This window comes from Microtus ochrogaster, chromosome 7, assembly GCF_000317375.1.
Source record: "Microtus ochrogaster isolate Prairie Vole_2 chromosome 7, MicOch1.0, whole genome shotgun sequence".
NCBI lineage: Eukaryota > Metazoa > Chordata > Mammalia > Rodentia > Cricetidae > Microtus > Microtus ochrogaster.
Genome location: NC_022014.1, coordinates 59262118 through 59284639, shown reverse-complemented (window position 1 = coordinate 59284639; position 22522 = coordinate 59262118). Strand labels below are relative to the sequence as shown.

Here is a 22522-nt window from a genome sequence, read left to right as displayed (position 1 = left end):
AATAAGAGGGACGGGTTGTTTTTAATAAAATACAGGATTTGGTTTTGATATGTAAAGGAGTAATTTTGAGCCATGCAACTTGCCTGTAATCCCAACACGGTAAGAGGCAGGAGGATCAGGAATTCAGGGCCAACTTTAGATACATAGCAAATTCAAAGACAGCTTGGGCGACATTAGATCCTGTCTCAGGCAAAACCCACAACAGGAAGGAACATCAGGAGTGATTTTGGAGCCAGAACAGTGATTTTGGCACATGGGAAACCGAGGGAAGAAGATCTTGAGTCAGAAGCCAAGGTGGTCTCAAAAAACTGAAAGCTGGGCTGGAGAGATGGCTCAGAGGTTAAGAGCATTGCCTGCTCTTCCAAAGGTCCTGAGTTCAATTTCCAGCAACCACATGGTGGCTCACAACCATCTGTAATGAGGTCTGGTGCCCTCTTCTGGCCAGCAGGCATACACACAGACAGAATATTGCATACATAATAAATAAATAATTAAATAATTTTAAAAAATAATTAAAAAAAGCTGGGCTGGAGAGATAGCTCAGTGGTTAAGAGCTCTTTATGTTCTTCCAGAGTACCTGAGTTCAGTTCCCAGCACCTGTAACTCCAGTGCCAAGAGATCTGATAATCCTATTCTGACCTCTGTTGCACCTGGACATACACATAGCATAGATTAATGTGTGTGTATACACACACACACACACACACACACACACACACACACACCTTTTTGTTTATTTTAGGCAGGGTCCTACTATGTAACCCTGGCAGGCCTGGAACCTGCTGTGTAGACTAGCTTAAACTTGTAGAGATCTGCTTGCCTCTGCTTCCTGAGGGAAGAAAAGAAATCTTAACAAATCAACAAGGGGTTGGGACTTAGCTCAGTGGCAGGTAGAATGCTGGCCGGAGGGTCAATCCTCAGTTCCAGGGGCGGGGGTGGGAAGGAACTGGAGTATAGCTGGTTGGTAGAACACTTGCCTAGCATCGTTCAGTTCCTAACCTGCCTCCCCTCTCAAATTAGTTTTGCTTTCTGGTGGTAAGTAGGTGTAAGAACTATAGAAGCATTTTCTCTTCTGCTTCTGTAATAGATCACTTGACTTTTTATGTGTGGCTTTTATAAACATGGCTAATTCCTAGTGCACCTTGTTCAGGCTCTGGAGAGATGGCTGAGGGGTTATAAAGCCCTACCCCCTCTTGTGGAGGACCTGAATTCCACTCCTAGCATTTGTATTGGTTGACTCACAGCAGCCTGTAACTCCAGCTCTAGGGAATCTGATGCCTTCTTCTGACCTCCACAAGCACCTGCCCTCCAGTGCAGACACCCTCCAACACACACATGGTTTGAAAAGAATTCAGGTGAGGTGCTTCTGTGCAAATGCCTCACATGCAGGCATGCAACTTGTGTTTTTATGTTTGTTTGTTTTTTGAGACAGGGTTTCTCTGTGTAGCCCTGGCTATCCTTGAATTCACTCTGTAGACTAGGCTAGCCTCCAACTCAAAGATTCACCTGCCTTTGCCTCTCAAGTGCTGGGATTAAAGACGTGTGCCACCACCACCTAACTGTACCTTGTGTTTTAAGGTTGGTTAAAGGTAACTGTATAGAGTATTCCTGAATTCCACAGGCACAGTGTAGTTAATGATGATAGGTGACCCCAGAACTTGTTTTTTGGACTTTTACTTTTTAACTTTTTATTTATTTATTTATTTATTGAGACAGGTTTCTCTGTAGCTTTGGAGCCTGTCCTGGCACTAGCTCTTGTAGACCAGGCTGGCCTCGAACCCACAGAGATCCGCCTGCCTCTGCCTCCCGAGTGCTAACTTTTATTATAAAAAATTTTTAAGCATATACATAAGTAAGGAGACATTAATATAATGGTTCTTCACACATACCCAGTACCACTTACAATAACACTACACTTAGCCAAGTTCCTCCCTTTCTCCCTCCCTCTCTCTCTCCCTCCCTCCTTCTCTCCTTCCCTTTCTTCCTTCCAACAGAGTCCATCATGATTGTTCTTGAACTCACTATGTAGACCAGGCTGGCCTAACCTTGAACTCACATAGATCTATTTACTTCTGCCTCTAGAGTGTTGGATTAGAGGTGCACACCACCACACCCAGTCTTTTGCCAATTTTCAGCTCACTAATTTACTATATGACTGGCTAATATTCTGGTCCAACTGTGCATAAACACATAGATCCTAGAAATGATTGGGTTCTAGATAGTTATCCTAGGAGCATCCTCTTTGCTTCTGTTCTGGGTATCAGCCATGGAGTAAAGAAAGATTGTGAGTGCGATGGGCTAAAGACTTCTCAAATTGTGTGTGTGTGTTTTTTTAGAATAGTAAGGCATTAACTGAAAAATACCACCTATGTTTTCACCTCCAAGTTTATATTTGATATTTATATTTAGAAAAGTACAAGTTGGGCATTATAGCTTGAAATTTTAGCATGTGGGAAGCTGAGGTAGGAGAACCACAAGTTCAAACCAAGCCAAGATGTTGACAGAAGTTTCTGTCCTGCTTGATCCTGCAGCTGTTCAGTTCCAAAGAAACTCACAGAGGCTTATATTAATTATAAACTGTTGGGCCTATTAGCTCAGGCTTATTATTAACTAGCTCTTATATTTAAATTAACCTGTAATTCTTATCTATGTTTAGTCAAATGACTTGGTACCTTTTCTCAGTAAGGCATTCTCAACTTTCTTCCTCTGAGATGGTTTGCAACTTCATCTCTGCCTTTCCTCGTCCCAGAATTCTCCTTGTTTGTTTGTCCCACCTCTACTTCCTGCCTGGCTACTGGTTTTATTGAATCAATGTGGGTGACAAATCTTTATGCACAAGAACATTATTCCACAGCACCAATAATACATAGTTGCAGACCAGCCTGGGCTAAGAGTGACCCTGTCTAAAGTGAATCCTGTCCTCTTCCCTTCAGAAGAAAAGTGTAAAATCCTCAGAAGATTGTTCTTACTGTACAGTCGTTAACCTTCCAGGAAAAGTTTGCCGTTACCCAAAGTGGTTCCAGGGCATGTGTGTGTCAGTGGTGTTTGTGTTGAATGTATGTCTGTCGTGTGTTGAGTGTGTGTTATATGTGTGTTGCGTATGTGTATATGTTGTGTATGAGTGTTGTGTATGTGAGTGTGTTGTATGTATTGAGGATATGTGTGTGTTGTGTTAGTGTATGTGTGTAAATGAGTGTTGCATGTGTGTTCAGTGTGTGAGTGTTGTGTGTATCGAGTATATGTGTTGTGCGTTTAGTGTGTGTATGTGTGTGGGTGTTGTGTGTTCGGTGTGTGAGTGTTAGGTGTTGAGTGCATATGCATGTGTGTATGCACAGTGCAGGTGTGTGTGTGGTGTTGGAGCCCAGGCCAGTCTTCTTAACTCACTGCTTTGTTCCTCCCCTTCTCTCAATGGTATACAGTTATTCAAAAGAAAATGTTAGTTTTTTTTGTTTTTATCTGTATTTTTGCCTCTTTCTAGGTTAAAAAAAGTGACAAAGCTTTGTGATAGTTGACACATAGATGATCATATGACCTTTGGCTATAAACATCAGAAATTATCTATTTGATCATGAAATACAGGTTTATATCCATTGTTACTAACACTAAGCTTCAGTCTAAGAATATATGTGGTGCCTTAGGTTGTCAGCTAAAGATGGTGTGAGGAGGGGCTGGGGAAATAGCTCAATCCATAAAGCCCTTGCCACACAGGCCTGATGACCTCAGATCCAAAGGACAGAAAAGGTACAAGGAGAGAATCTGTTCCAGAGTGGTCCTCTGAAACACACCACACACACACACACACACACACACACACACACACACACACACACACACACACAAGAGGGGGGAGGGAGGGAATGCGAGAGAGAAATAAAACTGAAAGTTTAAAAAGGTAGCATGACAGTAGCATGACTATAGTAAAAATTGGCAAAAAAAGGTGAATTTTGTCCTCTTTTTCTCTGCTTCTCTTGTTTATTGTGTATGAATTATAAGTGAAGGTAACTATTGTTGGCACATATTCAGAAATTACTTGATTGATAGGACAGGCGATCTGGAAAGCTGGAGGCTACCATCTTATTTGTTTGCTGATCTATTATTAACAAGCCAGATCTGATGTTTATTATGTATGAACATAAATAGGACCTTGGTTATCTCAGTGGTTCATCTGAGATCATTTAATTTGTCTCCTAATCTGAGTGCTTCTTATCTCCTGCTCTGTTACGTACCGCCAGTGCTCTATAATAAAATGCATTACAACTAAAAACTCACCTGAGCTTGGGAGATGTTCCTGTGGAGGATAGAAAGGCTCGGATAAAGTCTGTGTCGCACAGTTTGTGGCTTAGCCACGACGCCAGTGATTCCAGTGGTGGGCTGTGAAGGTGACCTTGAAGCAGTCGGTTGGAGGATGTGGACAGTATTGATGCTCTGCTAATGGATCCCCCTCCTCTTTCTCTATCGTGTCTTTCATTCAGTATTATGTATTTTAAATATTGGCTGGCTGCTTGAGGCTATCACTCATCATATGAATTTTGTGTGTCTGTAGGTTTGCTTTATCTTTGTTGGGTAAAATTAAAATTGTACCAAAGTTCAAAAGTGTGTATTAGACTCTTCTTCCCTAGTCTCCAACCCGAGGATCTTTGATGCTGTTTTAATAGGTGACTCTGGTTCTTAAGCTTCAATGTATCAAAAGGGGGCTAACCCCAGTTAGTTCAGAGTTCTTTTTGTTTCATTTGTGGGCAAAGGAAGTTCATTTCAGAGATGGATGTCAGCAGTGGTGGCCTCAGGTCATGGCTTCAGCCTTTTCTCTTTAAGGCCTCTCTTTTGATAGATGAAGGGATGAGCAGGCATCCGAGTGACAAGCAAGTCCCTGTGCCAGTGCAGCCGCAGGGTAATAACATGCTGCCGTGTTTCTGGTGTCAGCCCAGGCACCACGCAGAGGACTCTCGTTGCTTCCTGGGGCCAGAGGATCAACGCTTTCCTCGCTTAGCTCAACATCAAGCTGAGCAGGGGGAGCACTGGCCTTGAACACCTCCCTGGCACTGTGATTGAGAGTGAGCACAACAGTTCCTCTAGACTTCATTATTTTGCAAAAGGTTAATTGTAGCTTTTAATCTTTCCCAGAATTAAATGGATCCCTCTCTAGGTTATGGTTTGCACGGCCAGCCAAACATGGCTTCTGAGTCTAGCAGAGAATTGAAGAAACCTCTAACCTTTTCTAAACGCCCTCACAGGACCAGACTGCGGGCCAGATAGCTGCAGCCTGCTGACTAGGTCATTGTCCCCGAGGCGTGCGCTGTCTCCATTAGAACGGTTCCAGGTTCAGAAAGAAACGAGGCTTGTTTGACATCTCAGTAGTGTGAGTGGAGAGATGGCAGCTCTTGGAGTGAGGCACTAGCTGTGTGTCACAGATCTTTATGCCCACGCCCATGCTGCATAACAAAATGGAGCTGGAGAAATACCTTACTTGGTAAGTTTAGGGTGAAGAATGTGAGGACAGGTGAGTAGGGGTCAGCAGTTTGCATGGGGGACAGAGTGGGGCTCTGTGCTGCTCTCAAGGTTGCATATCTGACTGTTTAAATCTGGAAATTTCACATGCAGCTTATCGAGGGAGTAAGTCAAGTCCCGGGGGAATGTTGACAAACTTATTGTAGGAAAAGGTGATTCGATTTGTGTTGGGAAATTGCATTTTGCAAGGGAGATCTTGTTTGAAGTGTTGGGGTATCTCGGGGTAGACTCTGGGGGCAGCAGATCAGAGTTGAGTCTGGACAGCATCTTGACCTGAGCAAGGCCAGTGCATGCCCGGGTTGCCTGTCTACTGTGATCCGGCAGCAGTTCCTTTTGCTCTGGGCTCCTTATTTTCTTACCACGAAACGTTATGCACCTCCACTTCTATTCCTCCCCTGAGGACAGTGACCAAGTAGTTGCTCAGCTGTTCCTTTGATGTCCCCAGAAGTGCAGTGGACACTGTACTTGAGGGCTGGTGTGGGGAGGGGGAACTCCAGCCCTTCTGCTTGTGAGTTCTAAGGACTTCATTTAATCCTCATAGCTACTTTCTGAATCAGGCTTCATTCATATGGTCAGTCAAGAGGCATTAGCTAGTACTGAGGTGCACCTTGTTCTGCCTGCTCTATGGAGTTCGCAGCTCAGTTAATTAAAGCAGCCAGTTAACCGGTCCAGTGGGGAATGAAGGTAGCTTCCTGGGAGAGATGTCATCTTAGCTATGACCTGAAGGGTGACAAGGCACTGCCCAGACTATCGGACCATGTCATGGGGCCGTGATAGGAGGCTGCATCTCGGTCAGATAGACCTGAGGCATGTCCCAGCTGTCCCAATCTCGATCAAGAAGCAGATCATTACTGTTGTGAGCCTTGTTGCATGTGTGGTCCTAGGGAGTTGACAAAGGTAAACACATGCGCAAAAGATAATGCCATGAAGTTCCTGGGACACGATATGAGCCTAGGTACCAGGCACTATTGTGAATATTTATTAGTAATATGCTTAAAACTTGTTCATTTTTATTGTGTGAATTCTGCTCCCAAAAGTACTGTCAGCATGGAGAAATGTTGTTTGCGCATAGAATATGAGTTGGGGTGAGGAAGACAGAGAGGAAGGCTGAGCCCTCTTACAGGATGGAAAGGTGGGGGTCTGAGGACTGAGCAGCGCCCACCTTGTAGCTGGCAGGTGTTGGAGGCAGGGTTGGAACCTGAGCTGTTCCTCTGGCACTGCGGAAGTCTCAGGGCATTTTATCAGCAGCCTTTCACAGAATCCAATTTGTGCGTGATAGGGTCTCCTGCAGCTAACAAATGCTTATCTACAGTGCGCGCCCAATCCGAATCCTGGTCATGGGTGATGTGTGTTTGTGTTGGCAGCCATGGACGTTAGCCTCAACTAGATCTGGTGAGCAGAATTAAAGGAACATGTCATTTCAGGATGGAGGAAATCTGGAGATGGAAGGGAAGGAAAAAAGAAGAAACCACCACAGCTGGGCATCTGAGGGTGGGAGGAGCGCTGGCCTGGGTCATGCTGAATGGACATTGAAGTGGGGGGCACTGAGGGGTGAGGCATCGCTTGGGCTCTCTGCTGGCCTCCTTACCTCACCACAGCAGAGTGCTTGGCAGGTAAGGTTTCCGTGGTTCTGCTCTGTGTAGTTAGGGTCCAAACACCCTTCCTTCTTGTTCCTCTGAATCAGGTTGTCCTGGTATTTGGCCAGTGAAGAGGCTGACTCGTATCTGTCAGAGCTGTCAGCAGAGGCTAACTGCTTTCTGATGACTGAACTGCGTCCTACTGAGTGGAGCCAGAGCTCGGGAGGGGCCTACCCTTCAGGCTCCTGGGCTTGGTGCTCCGTGACAAACCAGCTCCCAGAAGCATGGTGAGGAAGGTTGCCTTTGTTCACCTGTTACAAGAATAGTATTGATCTGCAGCTTGTTAGAGAGTGCAGGCAGCATGCCCGACCTGTGAAACACAGGCAATGTGAGCCCAACTCTCACACCTCTGGTCAGTTATCTGATTTTCCCAACCTGGAAAGCAAAGAAATAAGGTAAAAACTTGATAGAGATTTCTCCGTAGATAATGTGTTTGAAGAGAGAATACATTTGGAGAAAACTCTACTCAGTGTCAGTACATAGAACTGTTATCAATAATCTAAGCACAGCAGTACGTGGCTCTAACCTTGGAATTTAACTGTGCAGGTCTAAATGCTAGGTTATTCCCAGCAGTAGAGAAGTTAAGACTGACAAATCTTGAGCTTGCGGTCAGTCTGGTGTACACAATAAGAACCTGGTCTCAAGAAGCTAAAGCTAGAAATATCCTGGCACATAAAACCTAACAAGTGTTTTTTAAAAAAAAGTTACACTGTCTCTGGTCATGGTGACACACGCCTTTGATCCCAGAACTTGAGAGGCAGAGGCAGGCAGATCTGTGAGTTTGAGGGCAGCCTGGTCTACAGAGCAAGTTCTAGGGCAGCCAGAGCTACACAAAACCTTGTCCCAAATCCCCAAACCCCAGAGAAAAAGAAAAAAAGAAATTACCTTCTCTCTGCCCTGGGTTTCAGGATTTAGCCTCACCTATAACCTACTGTTCTGGTGGAGCTGTAATGGGCGTCAATTCTGCTTTAGAAGAGGTCTTGAAGACCACTTTCATCCATGATGCCTGAGCACATGGAATTCATGAAGCTAGTGCCAAGTCCATCTTTGTGTTTACATCCAATGTGATAAGCCTAGATGTGTTAAGTTGGAGGAAGGCTTTGCACTTAGTACCATAGTCAACCAAATTAGGGTTGGTGGCAACAAGAAACTGGGGGAATGGAGAAGGGAGACCCCATAAAGTGGTTGGTCGCAGCTGTGCAGTGTCTAAGGACTATGGCAAACAATCTCAGGTCAATGATGTCATCAAAAAGTACTTCAAATGAAAGAAGTGAACAATATTTTGACTCATTAACAAAGGAGAAATTATAGAGAGAATGCTCTCTGACCATAGTGTAATTATACTGGAAGTCGGCAACAGAAAAGGGTCATAAAAATTCCCAAACGTTTGAAAATTAAGCAACATACTTCTAAAGAGTGTGTGGAAGGGAAGTTAGAAAATATTTCCAATTGAATGAGATTTTAAAAATGCAGCATGTAATGTATTTCAGCGAGTGTAGAATTTAGAAGGTGCTGTAGCAGTAGTCAAAGTTTAATGATATGCCGCTGTGAGAGAAGTGCAGATTACCAGGACTGAAAGAGGATTGTCACCGCAGACTCTCTAAACATGGGAAGTTCAGAGAGGGACATGGTCTCTTGTAGTGCAAGCATGAGACCTGGCTTTGATTCTCCAGCCTCCGTTTTAAAAAAAGCAAGGTGTGGGTGCCAGCCTGGCCCCAGGGGTTGAGGGACCCTGTCTCAGGAGAATAAGGCCGCAAGTGACAAAGCAGGACACCTAGCATTTTGTGATGTTTATATGACTATATAACCTAACCTGGCCTCCACTCTGGCAAACCCACACATACACAAACCCAAAGATTGCAGTGAAATATCACATGGCCAGACGTTCAAAACTTAGTAGAAATAAATTCTTTGAAACGCCTTTGTTTAATACTTAATTAGAAGCCATACAAGCCGGGCGATGGTGGCGCATGCCTTTAATCCCAGCACTCGGGAGGCAGAGGCAGGCGGATCTCTGTGAGTTCGAGACCAGCCTGGTCTACAGAGCTAGTTCCAGGACAGGCTCCAAAGCCGCAGAGAAACCCTGTCTCAAAAAACCAAAAAAAAAAAAAAAAAAAAAAGAAAAACTTTAAAAGAAAAAAGTTAATAACAAATAAGGCAGGCCTGGTGGCACATTCCTGTAATCCCTATATTCAGGAGGCCGACAGAGGCAGGAGAATCACAAGTGCAAGATGAGTCTTTATTTAAAAAAACAAACAACACATATACATAACTTGACTAGTCCATTAGAAGTTAAAGAAATTAAATTCATGGTTTAAAACTTTATTACAAAGAAAGCTCTAAGTTCATTTGCAAAGTCTCTCAAATAGAATTAATAATGTAAATTCTACACAAATGTCCGGAAAAGAGAAATGAAGAGTTTAGTTGCCCTTGGAGGTCAGAAGAGGGCACTGGATCTCTGGAGCTGGAGTTTATAGGTCGTTGTGAGACACCTGATGTCAGTGCTGGCAGCTGAACTCAGGTCCTCTCCAAGGGGAACCGATGCTCTCAATCACGGGCCATCCTGCAATCCCAAAGCTTTACTTCTCATTGTGTCTGTGACTGTGTGTGAGTAGGTGTGCTCGCATACAGCTGCCTTTGGAAGAGATTGCTGTGTTCGCTGGAACTGAAGTTGCAGGTGATTATAAGCCACCGTATGTGGGTGCTGGTACCCGAACTTGAGTCCACGGATGGACAGCCTGCTGTCTAACCACTGTGCCATCTTTCCAGCCCAGCCGAACTTAGGATGCTTACTAATACTAAAGGCCTTGCATGAAACTAGATTATTTACCCTCATAAATTTAGAGAAACATTAACAAATCAAATTGAAGAACATAAATAAAGGGTAAAGGGTGGCGCACGCCTTTAATTCCAAAATCTAGTACTCAGAAGGCAGAGGCAGGCGAATCTCTGAGTTTGAGGCCAGCCTGGTCTACAAGAGCTAGTTCCAGGACCAGGAAAGGCTGTAAAGCTACAGAGAAACCCTGTCTCAAAAAAAAAAAAAAGGCGGGGGGGGGGAGGTAAAGGGTTCAAGGTAAACTGCTAGTGGTAGAGTGCCTGTTCAGCAGACTCAAAGAGTCCTGTCCTCGGCAACACACACACACACACAGATGGAGAAAATTGGCTGGTGGGGGGGGTACAGATCCTTGATTTGTACTGTCCCCTGGTTCCTCTCATGTAAAAATCTCCGCCATGACCAAGCAGGCTCCTGGGGTGAAGTCACTGAACATGGAGTTGGAAATGTATAGACACTGGCTCTCAGGAACTGGGATGATTCACTTTCAACACATGATGACAATGTTGTTACTGATCCCTACAATGCAAGATGGAGCCAACATTTAGTCAGCATTCATTGCAACAATGGATGTAATTCAGCTTAATAACAAACTTAAGAAAAAGACTTTTGGCACAGTGGTGCATGCCACTAATGCCAGTACTCTAGAGGCAGAAGTAGGAGGATCTCTGCAAGTTTGTCACCAGCCTGATGAGACCCCATGTTACAAAAGGAGGGGTGGAAGTGGGGGAGGTGGCTTAGTTAGTGGAATACTGTAGAACAGGCATGGGGACACATGTCTCTACTACCCATGTAAAACAATGCTAGACACGGAAGTGCGTGTCTGTAACTTAGTACTGGGGGCCAGAGACAGACAGATCTTAGGTCTTTTGGGACAGCTATTCTAGCTGAACAACAGATTCCAGGTTTAGTGAGAGACCCTGTCTCAAAACCTAAGGTGAAGAAAAGCTAAGGAATACTTCCTAATATTATACGTGTGCATGCATGCCCACACACACACACACACACACACACACACACACACACACACACACACACACACACACAACCAAGAAAGAAAAAGACAAAAACCTTGTAATATTTGTTTTTTTGCTGTTTGGGAATTTATTTTAATTGTAAGTTCATTTTTATGTTAGTAAAATAATCTGATGTGTAATCTTCTATCACAGAATCACCATTTGGCCACCTTTGAGGCAGTAAGGTGCCTTCCCTGTTCACTGCTGCCACAGGAGCCCTTGAAATTCAGAATCTGTTTAAAGATACAAAAGAATTTTATGTTGAAGGAGGCCACTTGTTAGTTCTTGGCTGCTCAGCCCTGAAATAATCACACAGAAACTGTATTAAACCACTGTTTGGCCCATTAGCTCTAGCTTCTTACTGGCTTACATATTAATCTAACCCGTCTCCATTAATTCCATTAATCTGCATCACCACAAGATTGTGGCCTACTAGCAAAGTTTTAGCATGTCTGTCTCCGGTGGAGACTCCGTGGCTTCTCCTGACTCTGCCTCCTTTTGCCCAGCATTCAGTTAAAGTTTTCCCTGCCTACCTCTATTCCCTGTGCAGGCCCAAGATAGTTTCTTTATTAACTAGTGGTATTCACAGCATACAGAGGGGACTCCCACCTAGAAATTCTTTGTCATTTCTCTTACCAGTTCAGTATGTTTTATACTTTCGGTTGATACTTCTAAACACTACATTCTAGGTGGACCTTCAACTCAAACAAAGAAGCCTGACTGCTGAGATTTAGATAGTTGCAGCCACCATTCCTAGGAAACTATACTCCTGAATGTTGAAAACAGTAAAATTTGTTCTTCTGGGAAGAGTAAATCAGTGGCAGAGCACATGAAACTTGACATTAAACCTTGGCCTCAGTCACAAGCACCCAGATTTCATCTAGGACCCCTAATACTGATATTAGTGGAAGACCGTTCTTTTCAGGGGTTTATGGTAAACCATTGCAGCCAGATACATCAGATAGGAGTGAACGACTTCTAATCTTTGTTCATCAGAGGTTAAATCTGCTGAGCCATATTTTCATCATACTTTCCAAACAATGTAATTTAAGAACACTTTACACTTTGCACACAGTTACTTCTACCCCAGCTGATGCTCTGGCAGTCAATCTGCTCAGTCCTTCTGTGCTGGGGATTGCTTGTGCCTCTTGGATTGCTGGTTCATTTTCAGATGTTAGACTATCCCGTTCCCATGAGCACTGCTTCCTGTAAGCACTGCTTGCTCATAACTGTGCTTGGGAGTAAGTGCTGCTCATAGTCAGTAACTCAGAGAGAGGAGAATGAAATCCTCCAGCTCATGCAGAACAAGTCTCTTGAGTTGTGTAAATCTGTGTGACTGGTTCATAAGCTTCACCTCTCACGCAGATAAGGGTGATTGTTGCCTTGTACTGGGGCTGCCCTTTCATGATGATACCTCTTACATTCTAATAGGCTAATATGATAAGGGCCCAATTCTTCACTCTTTGGTGTTCTACCACTGAGATAGATATGTCCCAGCCACTGGACGCCTTTAAAAATCTTTGTATCAACTGCTGGGGCTGGACAGATGGCCCAGCTCAGTACTTAAGAGCATTGTGTAAAGGATGTAATGCAATTCTAGTTAGTCTTAATAAATAAAAACCCAGAGTTAGATATTAGGGGCTAAGAGCTGAAAGATCAGAGAAGCAGAGCAACCAGCCACTGGAGTTCTTAACTTTCCAAATGCTCAGACCAAATGGGTAAGATCCTGTCTCTATGAATCCTCAGACTGAATGCCCTGAGATCTGTCTCCTGCCTTATATTTCTCTCTCAGCCCAACCTTATCACTTTCTATCTCCACCTCCCTAGTGCTGAGAATAAAGGTGTGAGCCACTGCTACTTGGCTCTGTTTGCCTTTTAGCCCAGGGAACTCACAGAGATCTACCTGCCTCTGTCTCCTGAGTGCTGGGATTAAAGGTGTAAGCCACCACTGCCTGGCCTCTAGGGCTAGCTAGTGACTTTCTCTACACTCTGATCTTCATGCAAGCTTTATTTGTTTAAGCACAAATTTTGTTGATGATATTTTTATCATCAACAGAAGGACCTGGTTTGGTTCTTAGTACCCATATGGAAATTCACAACTATTTTGTGTCCCCTTTGGTCACCAGACATGCAAGTGGTGCACATGCTTACATGTAACCAAAATGCTCATACACATAAATAAAATAAATCTTAAAATAAACTTTAAAGGGCTGGAGAGATGGCTCAGAGGTTAAGAGCACTGACTGCTCTTCCAGAGGTCCTGAGTTCAATTCCCAGCAACCACATGATGGCTTACAACCATCTGTAATGAGATCTGGCGCCCTCTTCTGGTGTGTGGGAAGCAGAATGTTGTACACATAAATAAATTTTAAAAAAAATAAAAAACTTTAAAAAATATTTGTAATCAACCTAACATTTTACTTGATGTACAGATTGGTACACGTTGTGATAATGGATGAACATATGAAGGGGGTTCTGAGGAGTCCTCATTCTCTGAGGCTTTAGGGTCAGCACTGCTGAGAGACTCACATATTTACTGTGGAAATGGCATTCCCAGTTCTAGGTGTTTCAAGTATTCACCTGCACATTACAAAGTGATGAATTTCCTTGTTTTCATGTGTATATATGATACTCTTTGCTTATATTTTATGCTTTTTGTGTTCTGTGCACTGCAATATGTGTAAAGCTAAATTTTGAGATCCATGTGTAAAACTGGGTCTGGTGGCACAGGTCTGTAACCCCCACTACTCAGGCCAAGGCTAGAGGATCAAAAGTTCAAGGTTCTCTGAGCAACCTAATGAGACCCTGTCTCAAAGAAAGGGAGTGGAGGCCTGGAGAGGTAGGGAGGAGCAGTTACTGCTCCTCCAGCACAGTTAGCATTTCACAGCTTCCTGTAACTCCAGCTGAAGGATCGGCTGTTCTTTTCTGGCCTCTGTGAATACCCACATATCTGTGTGTGCAGACATATACATGTACATACATAAAAGCCAAACAAGTCTAGGCTGGAGTGATGGCTCAGCAGCTAAGAGCTTTTATTGTTCTTGCAGAGGACTCAGGGTTGGTTCTCAGCACCTACATGGTGGTGCACAACCACCCATGACTCCAGTTCCAGGGACTTTGACCCTTTTTTCCAACCTCCTGAGGCACCAAGCATGCACATAGGTAGATACATGCAGGCAAACCACACATTCTTAAAAATAAGTCTTTAAAACTTGGAAAAAACAAAAGCAAGCTACCATATGACTATATTTGTACCAGTCCGAGACTGGGTTCGTCTCTGGAGCACCGCTGCACTCATTTAAATTACTGTGGTAAACCGGGCGGTGGTGGCACACGCCTTTAATCCCAGCACTTGGGAGGCAGAGGCAGGCGGATCTCTGTGAGTTCGAGACCAGCCTGGTCTACAGAGCTAGTTCCAGGACAGGCTCCAAAGCCACAGAGAAACCCTGTCTCGAAAAAAAAATTTACTGTGGTAACTGACACGCTGGTTGTACCCGGTTGTTTCTTTGCTGTCTGATCCTCACTCATCTGCTTCACTGTATGCCTTCCATGAGGTACCTGTAAAATGTCACTGAAATAGGCTAGTAAGTTTTGAGTCTCAGAATGGTTCAGGAGTTAATGCGGTCTACAGAATTTCAAAGATTGTTGGCAAGTGGGCGGAGCACAGCAGAAGCTTGGCTCATTTAGAAAACTATGCTAGGTGCTGGTAAAATGGCTTAGTGGATAAGGGTACTTGTTGCCCAGCTCGATAGAATTCATTTGATGTCCCACATGGTGGAAGGAAAGACCTGTCTCTGCCTGCAGGTTGTCTTTGACACATAGGATAAACAAATGAATAAATGTAATCTAAAGACAGTGCCCATCTGGGAGCCAGGCGTAGTAGCCCATACCGGTAATCATAGCACTCAGACTGGATCACAAGTTCTAGGCTAGCCTGGGCTACATTGTCACAAATAGAAAAAAGCCAGGCTAGACCAGTGCTCATTCCCAAGGGAGATTAGGCAAAGAGCCTTGCTCCATGACATTAAGACTTGAATGTCTCCTTGCTTGGCAACTTTGAGAAAAGAATCTTATATTTAGGATAGTGGATAGTACCATTCTACCTCCCCCAATTTTTTGTCATCAAAACCATACCAGATTATTTCTTAGCCCTCAACATTGGGAAGTTAGCACTGTGCACTGTGAGTTTCAGTCCTGGTATCCAGGACACTCACTGTCTTCACACTGTTCACTCTTACTCATAAGGGTGTTTTTCCATCAGGGGTGGATGAATGAGATTTACAACTATGATCCAGAAACGTACCACGCCACGTTGACACACTCAGTCTATGTCCGGCTTGAGGGTGGCACCTTAAGGCTTTCAAAACCCAACAAAAACATATCCAGGAGGGCGAGCTACAATGAGACAAAGCCAGAGGTCACCTACATCAGCCAGAAAATCTACGACCTCACAGACAGCAAGGTAAGTCTGGGTAATTCTCGAAGCAGAGCTTGAATGAATGAAAAACATTTGTAATCTTTTCATCTGTACTACCCTGTGATCTTGTTTAAGGGGCAGTATATTATAGGACAGCATCCCAGACAGCAACTGTGTGGGCCACTCTGTGTGGGCCAGCAGCACTGATTTCTATGAGCTTCTGCTGCTGCAACTCCATGGACCACACCTCCAGGAGCAAGAACTCACCACACTCAGAATTTTTACCTTAAATTCTGGTTATGGGGCCAGGGATGCTGACCCAAACCTGTAATCTCAGGAGGCCAAAGTGGGAGGATCCCCATGATGTAGCCTGGGCCATATAGTTTGAGATCAGACTGAGCTGGATTACATCTTTGGAATCCTATCTCAACCTGCCACCTTTACATATACCCTAAAAAATGAGAGAAGAGAGAGAGAGAGAGAGAGAGAGAGAGAGAGAGAGAGAGAGAGAAACACCAACACCAGTGGATTTTTTAGTCTAAAAGCAATGTGTTGTGGTGCCAAGTGTTGATAAAAGGCTCTGTGAAATATCAGCATAGTGTGCACACGAGTGCATTTGGATAAGGTATTGTCTCTATGCTTGTGGAAAATATACATTTATTACTATTACACACAGACAGCGAGTGTGAGTGGTCTTTAAGTTCCTCCACAGTAATGGAAGTATGTAAAGTAGTTGCTATGTAGATTCATCCTTGAGTTGATTCCCAGCATTGACCTACACTTCCTGTCTAGACTGAGAGATACTTTTTCCCTCACCTTAATATTCATCTAGGGCCATTAACTGAGTTGGTATCCAAGACCATATAATAATCATTTAAATGTCACACTCCGTTACTGCTGCCTAACAATGAAAAATATATATAGCTCATGTGTAGTTCTTAAATATGTACACTTCAGAATTTTGAGGAATAACAAGTCATTTCTAAAAATTTATTCTGCGTTCAACAGTTGGGTTACAGTGGTAAGAGAAATTTAACTTCTGTCATGTTAGTCAAAGGCTCAGAAAGGCTAACATTTCTGATTCATGTGATATTGATGCACAAGGCAGTCTTTCATATGTAAGTCGTCATTTGTCTTTCTCCATAGATTTATCTTGTACCTAAAAGTCTGGCTCGCAAACGAATCTGGAATAAAAAGTACCCCATTTGCATTGAACTTGGTCGGCAAGATGACTTTATGTCCAAGGCTCAGACGGACAGGGACACTTATGAGGAGAAGCCACCCGCTGAGAAAGAGCTGGCAAGTGAAGACCTTAAGAAGCCACCCCAGCCTCAAGAGGGGACAAAGTCTAGCCAGAGAGACCCGATACTGTATCTCTTTGGGAGAACTGGCCGGGAAAAGGAAGAGTGGTTTAGGAGATTCATCCTGGCATCTAAGCTGAAGTCAGACCTCAAGAAGCAGCCTGGTGTTTCTGGAAGTAAATCAGGTAATAGTGTTTGTGCAAAGTGTGTATGTGTTTAAAGGTCTTGTGAGAAGTGTAAGAGGAAGCGCCAGGCAGGAAGGCACTTCAGTAATTCAGTTCATTACTCTCTGCCACCTCAAGTGTGTCGTCATGACGTGTACCTTTTACAGTAGCCACTGCCGCCCTTTGTACTAAGTCATCTTTCCCAATGTCCATTTGTGGACATATGTGGTTAGCCCGTGGCGGCACCCTGGGAGTGTCTTTTCTTGGTACTCTCATAAAAGCAGCTACAAGAGACCCTTGTCTGAAGAAAGTGGTAAGAGCAGAGCATGGTGGTTCATAGCCACTGCCCACCTGCTGGACGATTTACAGACTGTCTGCCTTGTGCATGAGTATCACACTTATCAGAAAGGTTACCCATCCTGAGCCTTTGGCTAAAATGCTGGAAGTTAATGTATGCACAGCCTTTGCCCAGCTGGCTTGTCATCAGCTGTGAAGGTGACACTGGTGCTGAATCTCCATGGCCAGGTACCTCTGTAAATACCACATGACTGAAGAACTCCTGCTGGCTGACTCAGGCCTGTCCTCTCTCTCAGAGATGCTATCACTTGGAGACATAGATTTTACTGGCTACTCACAGTGCAGGTTCTGGCTCAGGAGACCCAAGCAAGGATGGAGATCCCAAGTTTCTAGCACTCAGGTCGAGTTTACTCAGAAGTGGTTGCAGGAGGAATAAAACTCGGAGACAGTGGAAGCCATGAGTTCCCTGCACAGTTCCAGTGTGGTGTTACCAAGAGCTAGCCATGAAATCTAGAGTCCCGTGGCAGGGCACAATAACAATGCCATATTTGGGTTCTCTTCTTCCCTGTCCTTGAATGGGGGGGGAAGGGTGTTCTGGGCTGTCTTTTTCAATTTTTTTTTTATTTGTTAACTAAACTCTAAAGTTTATTTGGATTGTACTGTGCTTTCTTCTAAAGTCCTTCTCTTCTTCATGGGACTTCCCTGAATTTTGCTCTTCACACACTATTCTCTTTCTAGAGCATTCATCTGCCAGGCCAAGGACAGTGGCAACTCTTTCCTCAGAAGACAGTGCAGGTGTCCCCGGGGGGATGTCAGTGCCGGGTCAGCAGCTCTGGGCCATGCCTGTTACAGGCAGTTGTGACCTGCCTTCCCACATGTCCTATTTCCAGGGCAAGGATTCTGCCTTGTTCTCCTGGTTAGCATGGAATATCCAGAAAGCATGCGTGATAAGTGATCTGTTGAATGAATGATGGCATCTTTGAAATGCCCTGAGCTGTGGATGAACAATTCTTTAGCTTCCTGCCTAACCCCCCCACCGCCGCACCCCCCCCAATCTGTGCTCTGTTACCATTCATGGCGCACCCTGACTGGAGAGCACATTGGTGCTGTGTTTTCTGTTTTCATAAAGGATCACTGGGAGCAAGTAAAAAGGTAGCCACCTGGCCTACTGTGCTGCTGCCCTTATTCCAAAATTCCTTTGAGAATAAAAGCTATTCTAAAAATCATCTGTCATTAAAGTAGAAAGTGTTTTTCAGGGTAATGATTTTTAAAAAATCTTTGGCATTTTAGGTGCTTTTCCATTTAACCCACAAGTGTTTAGTTTATTCCTGGCCATTTTTTCATCTGTATTAAAAGCTGTCACTTCTTACTCCAGGGCTTTTGCCCACCCACAGCAGACACAGCAGTCCTTCGGGGCACCTGACCCATAGCCGAAACAGCAGCAAAGGCAGCGTGGAGGAGATGATGTCCCAGCCAAAACAGAAGGAGCTGGTGGGTAGCGTGCGGCAGAAGGTGCTTCTGGACTACAGTGTGTACATGGGCAGGTGTGTGCCCCAGGACGACCAAAGCCCCCACAGGAGCCCTGTGCAGAGTGCGGAGAGCAGCCCCACAGCTGGGAAGAAGGTAAAGCTACCAGACCAGGTCCTTTCTGCTCTCCTCAAACTCACCTTTACATGCAAGGGTTTCATGCCAAGCCCTCCCTGTACCAGGATCCAAGACATGGTGATGAGCTAGACATGGAAAGGCACGAATTCTTTCGGAGCTCAGGTTCAGGGAGATGGCACCAAGTGAACAGTGAGTGGCAGGAAGAATTGAAGCTGGGTTACAGGCAATGGACTATTTGTGTTATCTGGGTCTTGAGGAGGTGATTAGTGAGCCGTGGTGGTACATGCTAGAGGGACATTCCAGAAGGGGCCCCTTCTGGAATGCAGTTGGGATACTCAAGGGGATAGATAGCGTTGAGGTCAGTGTGACTGGGCAGCAGCGAAGACGAGAGATAGGGTAGCAGATGTCAAGGATGGGTAGGCCTCTTCAGGTCTGTTCTGAGCGACATAGGGTGTGCTGCGAGGGTTTGAACAGGGAGTGCCATTGTTCTAAGCTTAAGTGACTCCATGGAGAAAGGTTGCTGGAGGGAAGGAGTAGGTGGGAAGCTATGGAGGGTGGACTGAGGGTGCCAGCGGGTGGTTGGGGGAGGAACTCACTGGTTTGCTGATGGACAGATGTAGGATGTGAGAGAAAAGGAGACCAGAGTGATGCCTGGTGTTTACATCAGAGCACAGGCTCTAGGTAGGAAGGCCACAGTCAGTAGTAACAGAGTCCGATGCCGTAGGCGGTCCTCTGCTGTCACTGCTTTTGAAGATTTATCGTGAGAACAACTTCAGAGTGATGTCATCTCTTTTAGCAGTACCCTATTTGCCTGTGACTGCTCCCTCCTCCCCACATTCTCTTTATCCCAGGACATCAGTTATTTTGATCTCATCAAACCCAAAAAGAACAGGAGAACTGTGCACTCTATGACAAGGTTGATAAAATCTTTCTGAATGGTTTTCTCACATTAGAAATCAAAACAAAGCCAGGTACTGGCAGCACACGCCTTTAATCTCAGCATTCCGGAGGTGGAGGCAGGTAGCTCATCTCTGTGAGTTCAAGGCCAGCCTGATCTACAGAGCTAGTTCTAGGACAGCCAAGGGCTATACAATGAAACTCTGTCTCAATAAAACAAAAAAAAAATTAAAAATTAAATAAAACAACAGATGAGCATGGTGCCACACTATTGTAATCCAAATATTTGAGAGGCTGAGGCAGGAGGATTGCCATCCTGGTAATACAGTGAGGTCCTATCCTTTTTTGTTGTTGTTTGTTTGTTTTGTTTTTTGAGACAGGGTTTCTCTGTGTGTTGCCCTAGCTGTCGTGGAACTTGCTCTGTCAACCAGGCTGGCCTCGAATTTACAGAGATCCGAGATTAAAGGCGTTTACCACCACTGCCCATTCAAGATCCAGTCTTAAAAAAACAAAACAAAACAAAAAAACAACATAGTGCCTGGAGATGGCTCAGTGGATACCACAGTTGCTGTACGACCCTGATGACCTGAGCCCGTTTCCAAAGCTCCAGCTCAAGAGCGGAACTCCTGCCCCCTTGTTAGTTTAATCATAACTGCTGTGTTCCAGGAAACCAGGAGCTGGAATTGCAGGGGAATGTGGGGGGAGTGCACTGTCTTCGACAGGCATCTGAGAAAAGTTGTGAGCTTTACTGCAGGACTCCCCAGATCTGCTTGGCCTTCTTGAAGCATATAGGAGCTATATCATGGCTCTTGCAGGGTCTGGTGTGGGTGTCAGGTGTTAGTCAAGTAGACCATCACTGTGAAACAAACAACCCCTGAGGTGGTTGCTTCAAACAATAGTTACTGTTTATTTTCCTTACAAATTTGTGATTTCATCAGGAGAGGCAGGTGAGAACTTCTGGCTGCTCTGTGCCAGGTCACCTGGGGAGACTGGAGGATGAGCCACTGTCAAGGAAAGTGCCCTCTCATGGAACTCAGGTAGATGCTGGCTGTTGAGTGGTGCTTGGCCACAGTGCTCCTGTGTACTACACAATGCTCCTGTCCTATACTGTGCTCCTGTCCTACATGGTCCTACTGTATGAGTCAGCAGAGCTGATGCTTTACCAATTTCATGTTAATTTTGTGATTTGAACAAATGATTCCCATCCTATGAAATACTAACATGGTTCCAAAAATCTGAAGCCATTTGTTTTCCCCCATTTCTCTGCTGCCCCCATTCACTCCCAGACAGGCAAGTGCCCTGAGCATTTGATTTGCTGTCTGTGTATCATTTCCTCTTCTGTTTTACCCAAAGTTTAGTGTACTGTGGATATTCTTTGAGCATTGCTGGTCCATTCACAAATACTTTCTGAAATTGTTCTGTATCCATTCTTAGAATTCACTCTCCTCTTTTTAAACAGATCCAGAGACTGCAATGGGTGGGTGTTCCATAGTTTAAGGTTTTCCCCAATGCTTTGCAGTTTCTGGCAGTGCCAGGATGAGTAGCATGTGAGTGTGTTTTCATGTTGTCGGGAGTGACCTCAGTGGTGAAACCTTGAAGGCAGTATTACCAGGTCAGAGGTGAATGCACATGTGCTTTGGTTAAAGATTGCCAAATTCCATCCCATTGGTTACACTGGTGTTAAATTCCTACCAGGAAGGTATGGCAGTGCCCATTTCTCTGACCTCACCAAAGGTGGATCTTTTAGGTATTGTCAATGTTGTTCTTCCTGCCGAAGATAGGGCATTTCCTAAAGTCCATATTACCTCCACCATCATAAGTCTGAAAGGAGGGCCTTAACAGGGTCAGAGACACAAAGAACCTTTGACATTTCCTCAAGTTGCTCCATTATGTTTTCAGACTTGGCTACCACCCAGATGTTCACCCAGGTTCACATGTCCCCTCTTTCATAGAAGGGAACTTGAAACACTTTGTTCTGTTTACCTCCACTTCCTGCTATCTCCCTGTCCTGCTCCCTCTTATAGAGCAAAGTCAAAACATTTCTGTCCCTGAGGGGGCTCCAGAGTATTGTGAGCACAGCCACACATTCATCTCCCTTTAAGTTGTGTTGCCTAATGCTTAATGACTTGGCTCGCTGATCAGTGTTAGGTCTCTGGAGCTCAGGAGCTGAACCTGAGGTAACAATACCCAAAAATCTTTACTTAGTGATCACTGTAGAACTTTATCATCAGGACCACCAGCTCACAGATAATGACATGGAGACTTATTATTAATTATGAGTGCTTCGCCTTAGCTTAGACTTGTTCCTAACTAGTTCTTATAATTTAAATTTGCCCATATTTAAAAATCTACATTCTGGCATGTGGTTCGTCACCTCATCTCTCCTTACTGCTCATGCTGCTTCCTCCACCTCTGGCTGCAGATTCACTGGCGTCTCTACCTTTCTTCCTCTCTGAGTCCTCTTGTTGGACTCTAGCATCCAAACACCGAAAAGGAGTCGCCCTCAGAGACCATCTCACACACCACAGCCGATGCAAAAGCATGAGGATTTTATTAATTCTGTCACGACAGGGTCCCTCAGCATTCGGGAAGCCGAGAGACCTCGAATAGCGGGTACAGTCTACTTTTAAAGGGGCCACAGAAGCAAGGGGGGTTGTTCTTTGACTATTCTGATTGGCTTATTCGAAAGGGCTATTACCAATAATTGACTGGAGAGCTGTTGCCAAATCAGATGAGGTAAGAGGTCATTTTGACCCTGTTTCCCAGGGGACCGAACCAAAACATACGTATATGGGTAATTGTTCAGGAACTGAGTACGTGCGAGTGTAGCTGTTAGGTCCTTGGTTCCCA

At 44.6% G+C, this 22522-nt stretch overlaps 1 protein-coding gene across 2 annotated transcripts in view; it reads left to right on the top strand.

Annotated features, from left to right (window-relative positions):
- The window catches only part of Tex2 (testis expressed 2), a 70756-nt gene that overhangs the window by 8843 nt on the left and 39391 nt on the right, over nt 1-22522 (top strand). For both annotated transcript variants that reach the window (XM_005350416.3, XM_005350415.2), the window contains exons 2-4: nt 15253-15453; nt 16555-16894; nt 18546-18793. In XM_005350416.3, coding sequence (XP_005350473.1) covers nt 15253-15453; nt 16555-16894; nt 18546-18793 — 789 coding nt within the window. The remainder of the gene's footprint in view (nt 1-15252; nt 15454-16554; nt 16895-18545; nt 18794-22522) is intronic.